This window comes from Mastomys coucha, unplaced genomic scaffold (genome assembly GCF_008632895.1).
Source record: "Mastomys coucha isolate ucsf_1 unplaced genomic scaffold, UCSF_Mcou_1 pScaffold23, whole genome shotgun sequence".
Lineage (NCBI taxonomy): Eukaryota > Metazoa > Chordata > Mammalia > Rodentia > Muridae > Mastomys > Mastomys coucha.
Window position 1 is genome coordinate 111780398 of NW_022196906.1, and position 8042 is coordinate 111788439.

An 8042-nucleotide genomic window follows, 5' to 3' on the forward strand; every position below is an offset into this window, starting at 1 on the left:
AATACTAGTAATGATGTATTATTTTTAAGTATACAGCTAATATGTTTGGAGTTATTTAAAATTTATATATGAGAAAAATGTATTTTCACTATTGCTGTAGACAGCAGCTACATAAGACTGTTAAATTGATTGTTGTTTTATATCAAACAACTTTTATAATACTTATTTTTATTTTTATAATATTTTATAAATTTTAAGGAATACGACAAAAAAGATATTGTAGGTATTGAAGCGGGGGTCTCTGGGAGGAGCAGTGTTACAAAAGGGGAACAAGAATGTGATTCAATTCTATTTAATTAAAATATGTTTTTAAATGTTAACAAATTCAGATAAATTGAAATCATGTAACTTTTCTGATGATGCAATAAAAGTTAAAAGAAATAAAAATAAAAAATAAGAAAACCCACAGGCACAGATTAAAAAAAAAAAGAACAAAGTGAAGCTTCATGTGTGCTATGAACTCAGGGCACGAGAAGTGTTGGGGGAAGCTCACTAGCTACAACAAATCACATCGTGTGGGCCTTGATGGGAGGAGAGGGCAAGTTCTAGTCCAGAGAAGGGGTGTACAACTCTACCTACATCCAACTTTTGTGGACCCAAGACAGCTCTAAATATGAAAGACTATTTTGTAAAATCATGAATAAATCATGGGCAAATCCATTCCAAGTGCAAAGCACAGGCTGAGCAGGTAATGGAGTGGAGGATCTGCCTGGCAAGCGTGAGGCTCACGGATGACACGCTTTATTAAGCCTCGCCTTTAAATTCACTCACCTGAAAGTTAGTAGGCATGGCATACTTAACTCTAAAAAGATTATGACTGTCCTATGGAATAATTATAATAAACTCAAATATATTTTAAAATATTCTTGTACAGTGATCAAAGTGATTTTGCATCCCACACGGCCTTCTGTCTATTACCTTAAGTTCGAAAGCATGTTACTTTATGTGAAGATCTGGCCTTCAACTGAACCCTACAGTAATGGTGAGGCTTTTTCTCCATTGGAAAAGGTTCATATACATGAATTTATATAGGAAACTTTTTATTTGAGAAAATTAAAAAAAAAGTTATCTACCTAAGTTTATGTTTTAAAATCATTCAATTGGTCTGAAAGTGAGGAAAACACAAACGACAAGCATTGTGGCTCTGGTCACCGTCACACCACAAGAGACGCTGGTCCCTGCAGTTACGTATGAGGAGAACTATTTTCAAGAAATGTAGGAAGCTTATGAGGTGGCTCAGGCAGTAAGGCGCTTGCCTTTTGACTGAGTTTGACTGGTCCCCCAGGACCTACCTCATAGAATGACTTAACTGATCTCCTAAAGTTGTTCTCTGACCTCCACTAGAACACCATGATATGTCCACAATAGATAAAGAAAATAGAATAAAACATTTTTAAAATTGGGAGTATATAATTCACCCCTGCTTTGAAATTATTTTAAAATCAAGCATTTTGAAAACACTGTATTCTCAAAAACCAAACAAAATAATACAAACCCCAAAATATCCCTGTAAAACTATCATATGAGGAATACATTTTAAATCTGTGGTTTCTAATTTTTTAATTATATGTTATAAAGTAATGGTTTATACAATCTAAGAGTAAATAAAATAGCAGAAAGCACCAATTACAGTGCCTGTCTGTGTTTAAACTGAATTTAGTCACTAAGAATAAGCTCAGAGAACAAGATACGTACTATTAATTCACTTGAAAATTCTTTTACAATGAACAGAAACCATGTTTGTACATAAAGAAAAGACATAAAATTTTAAATGTGCAGACGTATTTTAGGAGACGCATCAGTTCTGCTTTGGATGATAAGAGAAAACCTTGCAGACCTGGCTTTGACAGGCAGCACACTTCCAGTCTCTGCTCTGGTGAACACGTGTACAGTTGGTACGCTTCCTCGAGGGCACTCCTATACCACCTCTTCTTCTTTGTACATTCTGCTGTCTGGAGAAATGCATAAATTCAGAAAAGGAATAGTGTTTATTCTTAAATGTTAATCTTGTTTTAGAACCTATACTTGATATAACACTCACTGGAGCTAAGTCTAATTTGAGTACCACGAAAATATCACTTAGGCTTGGTATCTGGCTATTGTTTTAAAACTTAGCTGTGCTGTGAGAATCTCACAAGCTAATAACCTGTTCACTAAGATGATCTGATGCGTCTCCCACACTCCCAGGGTAACAAGCAAGCAGTCAGCAGAGTATACCTGAAGGGGAAACCCTAGCCTCACTTTATGTGACAGAGAATGAGACTCAGCGGCAGGGAATGACAAAGCAGTGCTTTTAGCGTAAGAACATTAATTCTATTTGTAAGTAGTTTGGTGGTGTGCCAGACACACACACACACACACACACAAACACACACACACACACACTGCTGGGGTCGGCCCAGCCTTTCCATGTATATACTATGTGAGTCTGAGCAGCCAAGCGGTGTCCTTTCATGAGCGTTATAGGACACAATGGATGACAGTTTCTGGGATAGGAAGAACTCAGCCAGTGTGTCATTCTAATTAGGCACTGCACATTTTCTATGTTTAAAACACTGAACAAAACTTGAATTAAAATATCAATCATCTAATACAGTGAGAAGTTTTTTATGTCTTTAAATATTACAATTTATAAAATTCATGAGATGATTTTCTGTTTGAAAATGCCATCAAAGGCAATATGGCTATTTCTTCTACTGATACATAGTTACCACCCAGCCATGAAGCTCTTAGGCTTGTCCTAGATAGAAGGACTAATGCAGTATTTGCACACAATTTTCAAGCTCTACAACATCCCCTCTCAACTCACAGAATGAAACTGTGAACAAAGCCTTTTTCAAATGCCACATGGGTAGTTCCTAAATTAATATCAACTATTTGCTCCAACTATGCCCAACATTGTCATTGAATGATTTGCTACATTATGACATATGTCATAATTACAGATGACCATGACTATCACCACCCAAAAATGAAGATCTAGAATGACAGTGGGTGTTTATCTTTGTAGCTTTCATGATGCCACGGGTCTAACACTTCACTGAGTGTTGTGAACATTCAGAAAATGCCTCTTAACTGCTTTTGGACAATCGCTGGTACAAATTGAAGCAGTAAAAGAATATAATCAAATACTTTCAAATACATAAAATGTAAATTTCATTCATTTACTATGATAACCTGAAGGGTTTGTAGCACCATAGGAATAACAACAATATCAACCAACCAGACCCTCCAGAGTTCCCAGGGACTAAACCACCAACCAAAGAGTACACATGGAGGGACCCATGGATCCAGTACATATGTAGCAGAGGATGACCTTGTTGGGCATCAATGGGAGAAGAGGCCCTTGGTCCTGTGAATGCCCAATGCCCCAGTGTAGGGAATGCTAGGGCGAGGAGACTGGAGAGGGTGGATGAGTGGGTGTGGGAGCACCATCATCCTCATAGAAGCAGGGGAGTAGGAATGGGATAGGGGATTCCGGAGGGGAAACTGGGAAAGGGATAACATTTGAAATGTAAATAAATAAAATTTCCAATAAAAAATTTAAATTTACTTACAAAAAAAATGAAAATTTAAGCATGATTACAATTTATGTGTTTTGTGTATGTGCTACAGCACATGTTTGGAAGCTAAAGGACAACTTGAGGAGCCTAGTTCTATCTATCCTTTTACTAGGTGAGTTCTAGGGATTAAACTCAGGTTATCAGGCGTAGAGACAAGCATCTTTACCCACTGAACCATCTTGCTGGCTTTCACAAATTAAGTTAAGGCTGTCAGGGTGGTTATGGTAACGAATAGCTTTAACCCCATGACTCAGGAGGTAGAGGCAGGTGGATCTCTGTGACTTCAAAGTCAGCCTGGTCTACAGAATGAGCTCTAGGCCAGCCACGCTATATTATATATAAAGATCTTGTCTCAAATATATTTTAGGTTTTTAGTTAATGTATCTCTGCAGCACTAATGTTATCATGATGATAAGAAGATGTACAATTGAAATCTCTTCATAAAACTGAACAGATGCTCTTTGATTACTTTTAAAGAAACAGCTCGGGACTGTTAGCAATGCTGGACTACAGAGAATTAAGGGGCTGGAAAGCTGAGGCTCTGTCGGGGCTTCTTTAAGAACTTATGGTAGATACAGGACACCTAGTGGCTGAACAAATTAACACTGTTTGAAGGGGCTCAGTAGTTGAGCCTCAACTTTATGAACAATTTTTAATTCCAGAACTAAGCACAACTGTATACTGTACTTTTTTTTTTAATCAAGATGTAGCAGGTTCAAGCTCTAGGGGTTCTGAATTTCCATTTTTGTCATTCTCTGAACTCTTTCTCACTAAGTCAACCATGATTAATGCTTTTTCTAGTCTACAAATACAATATGCATTTATAAGCACTTGAAAAAGTATAGACATTTATTTTATATTGATTTTATATTTTAATAGAGATGTTGTTTTTCAACTTTCTTTCTGATTATGCAATTTATTGATTGATTCAACATACTGTACCCCCTATTTGGGGAACTGTTGGTAAGCAGACAATACTCACTTGTAGTCTACTGTGTGAAAAGAAGCACTCTGTGTGGGGTAAGAAAAGCTTACATGGCAGGAGGCCGGAGCAATCACCCATGCAGAGTGATCAGTGCAGAGGGGTGGTCAGAGGAACCCACTGAAACTGACACAGTGTCTTTTGGGCACTCTTAAAGGAGTTTGGGGAGTCAGCCATTTAGCTCTTCAAGGAAAGAATGTTTCTGGAGAAGATATCCTCAAAGATCGGATATGGAGACATATTCAGGATGCATCAAAGAAACCAGGTTGGCAGAGAGATAATGATGAAAGATGGAGAGTGCCAGAAAATTCCTAAGGGCCAGAAAAGGGAGGGCCATGAAGCCAGCGGAGGTGCTTAGTTACCACCCAGCATGAAACAGGTGGCACTGCAGAGCTCTGATGGAGATGCTCCTTTATTTGAAAGCCCTGCCCTTCCCCCTTTCGAGACATGGTCTTCCTACATACCTCAGGCTGGCCAGAACTTGCCATGCCTGCCTCACTCTGATCACTGGAATTATATGCACCACCATACCTGGCTTTGTTTAATGCCCTCGAACAATCAGTCTCACTACTTGATGAGATGAGGTTATGCAGGAATACGTGTGGCTATGGAGCACCTGCTTAGCTACAGCAGCAACCCAGGCAGGAAAGAAGCCACAATGGTATGGAGCAGGCAACACTTCTGAGTGTGTGAACTCTCTCACTCCATTACAGCTTCCAGCACTTCAGGAATATTAGTAACAAACGGCTTTAACTGTTAGAGTTTCTATCATTAACACCTTGTGTATTTTATAGGCCAATAGCATCACTCTAGGTTCCATATTCCTACAAATACTAAGATTGCATTCCCTTTTAAATTGAGGCTGTGTTAACAGTAACTTAAATTGACATGTACTGAGTTAAATCTTTCACACCAAAAACTGGATTCTGTTTTTCCATTTTCTTGGGCTTTTTCCCATCTTTGTAGTAGGATTTTGAAGTTTACACGGTAGGCTTGATGCTTTGCTTCACACACTTACTCCAGGGCATTTTATATAACTTGGTGTCATCAAAAATGAGTATCACAATTTTATTCTCAAACTAGTCACTTGTGTATAGCAATCACATTAGCTGAGATATGACTGAATTTTCCCATTTTAAATAGTTTTTCCATTATTTAGTAAAGCTTTGTTTATAATAGGTTTTCTATTTGAGTTCCACTGCTTGGTCAGGCATATCACCATGTTAAACACACTATGTTGGAAGTAGAGATGACTCTGGTTCAGAGCACTGATACTCTTCAAAATAACTCATGTTTAATGTCCAGTACGCATAGAGCGACTCACAACTGTTTTTATTCCAGTTCCTATTCACATAAAATACAAATTGAAAACTATCATTTTGCTTTTCCCTTTCCTATCTGCAATTTTGCTTTCTTTTAGCTAATTATATGAACAACTAAAACACAATATTAAATATTAGAATTTTCTCAAAATTCCAATTTCCTACACAAATGATCAGTTTCTCCTCTAGTTAAAATACTCAGCCAAATGAGTTCATGCACTTTCTAAAACATGAACTGAATCAGATCATTCTGCAGAGGATTTCATAAAAAGTGCGTTTGTAGCCATCCTTGAAAGCAGCTCTCCTAGACAGGGTTCCAGTCATTCCCTCGGAATCTTCCAGGCAAAGGTGTCTGCATTGGCAAGAGAGGCCCGGTATCTCACTAAACAAACGCATTCCACATCCTTGTCACTAGGTTAATGTTTATCAAGAATGAGTAAACACCAAGCCTGGATGTATTGTAATGGTAACATTGTGATTCATTTACTTCAAAACATTAATAACACTTGTGTGGTGGCATGAGCCTTTGATTACAGCAGTCAGGAGGCACAGACAGGTGGATCTCTAGGAGTTCCAAGCCAGCTAGATAAATCTACACAGCAAGTTCCAGCCAGCCTGGGCTATGCAAAGCAACCCTGTCCAAAAGGAAAAAAAAATTCAAGATGAATACGCAGAGTAGGTCGTGTGACCTACTGCGTATATGTTAACTTCTGAAAGATAAAATGTCCTCCAACTGCTGTACCCCTCACAAAATTAATAAAAGTTCCACTAATATGTTCAAATTGTTTAAATTTCTTTTCATGCCAGCTCTTGCACTTCATGTACAAGAAGCATAGCCCAGGCTGCCTCTTGTCCCTGATCCTCAGACCTCTCTTCTCCCTAAATTTACTATATCCTCTGGTGTTAAACTGAAATAGAAAAGAAGGCAAAGGAAAATGTTTTTGTTGGTCTGTTATTATACAATGATATAGTTGATACCTTGTAGACTTGAATAAAGTATATTTTTTATGATGTTTTTAAAAATTATTTTTGAGATTAATTAAAATAATTACATCATTCCCACATTCACTTTCCTCCCTCCAGATCCTCTCATGTAACCGCCTTGCTCTCTTTCAAAGTCATGGCCTTTTTTGTCTTTAGTGGTTGTGAATGGATGAGGCATGTGTGTGCGTGCGTGCGTGTGTGTGTGTGTGTGTGTGTGTGTGTGTGTGTGTGTGTGTGTTCCTAAATACTTAGTACATACAGCAGCGCTTGTATGTCTAGGCTTAAGGGCTGGCCGTTTGGTACTACATAACCAATTGGTGTGCTCTTCCTTGGGAAGACTATTTTTTCCACTCTCAGTATTCCTTAGCTGTGTTAGTTCTTTGTCTAGAGTTGAGGCCCCATGAGATCACCACATTCTATGTGAACACATCCATTGGCGCTGTCCTTTCTCAGAGCATATTTGCCTAGCCGTATAGCTCTTTGTCTAGAGTTGAGGTCCCATGAAATTACCCCTTCTATGTAAACATGTCCACTGATGTCATCCTTTCTCGGGGTATCTTTGCCTAGCCGTGTTTTTGAGACTTCACAGGTGTGACTTCATAGAAATAACATTTCTAGGAGATACATTTCACAGTGAACTTCCTGTTCCTCTGATTCTTTTAATCTTTTTTTCCCTTTTAACACAATGATGCAGAAGTTGCATTGTAGATGTATCCATTGGTACTGAGTGCCACAATCTTCCTTTTGATTAGTTGTGGTTTTCTATAATCTTCATCTATTGCAAAGCATTTTCTTGATGAAGGGTGAAAACTATACTTACCAATAGAATCAAGGATAAACATTTAGAATATAGTTAGAGAGCATGCTGGTTTAGTAAAGGTGTGGTTGTAGTTTTTCCTCCGAAGTCCATGACTTCAGTAGCTCCAGGTACTTTTAGGTTTCTAGTACCAGGAGTGATTTCCCTCTTGTTGAGCAAGCCTTAAGTCCAATTATAGGGATGATGGCTAGCACCAAAGGACTGTGTGCCACTACTGCACACTTAGCACTATGGTGCCATATTGGTCATTGTGTGGTTTATAGGCTAGCACCAAAGGACTGTGTGCCACTACTGCACACTTAGCATTATGGTGCCATATTGGTCATTGTGGTGGTTTATAGGCTAGCACCAAAGGACTGTGTGCCACTACTGCA

General features: G+C 38.4%; 1 protein-coding gene across 1 annotated transcript in view; it reads right to left on the reverse strand.

Moving 5' to 3' along the window:
• Positions 1 to 8042, reverse strand: part of Zcwpw2 (zinc finger CW-type and PWWP domain containing 2) — a 106646-nt gene that overhangs the window by 33243 nt on the left and 65361 nt on the right. The window contains exon 4 of the mRNA XM_031346003.1: positions 1838 to 1952. Coding sequence (XP_031201863.1) covers positions 1838 to 1952 — 115 coding nt within the window. The remainder of the gene's footprint in view (positions 1 to 1837; positions 1953 to 8042) is intronic.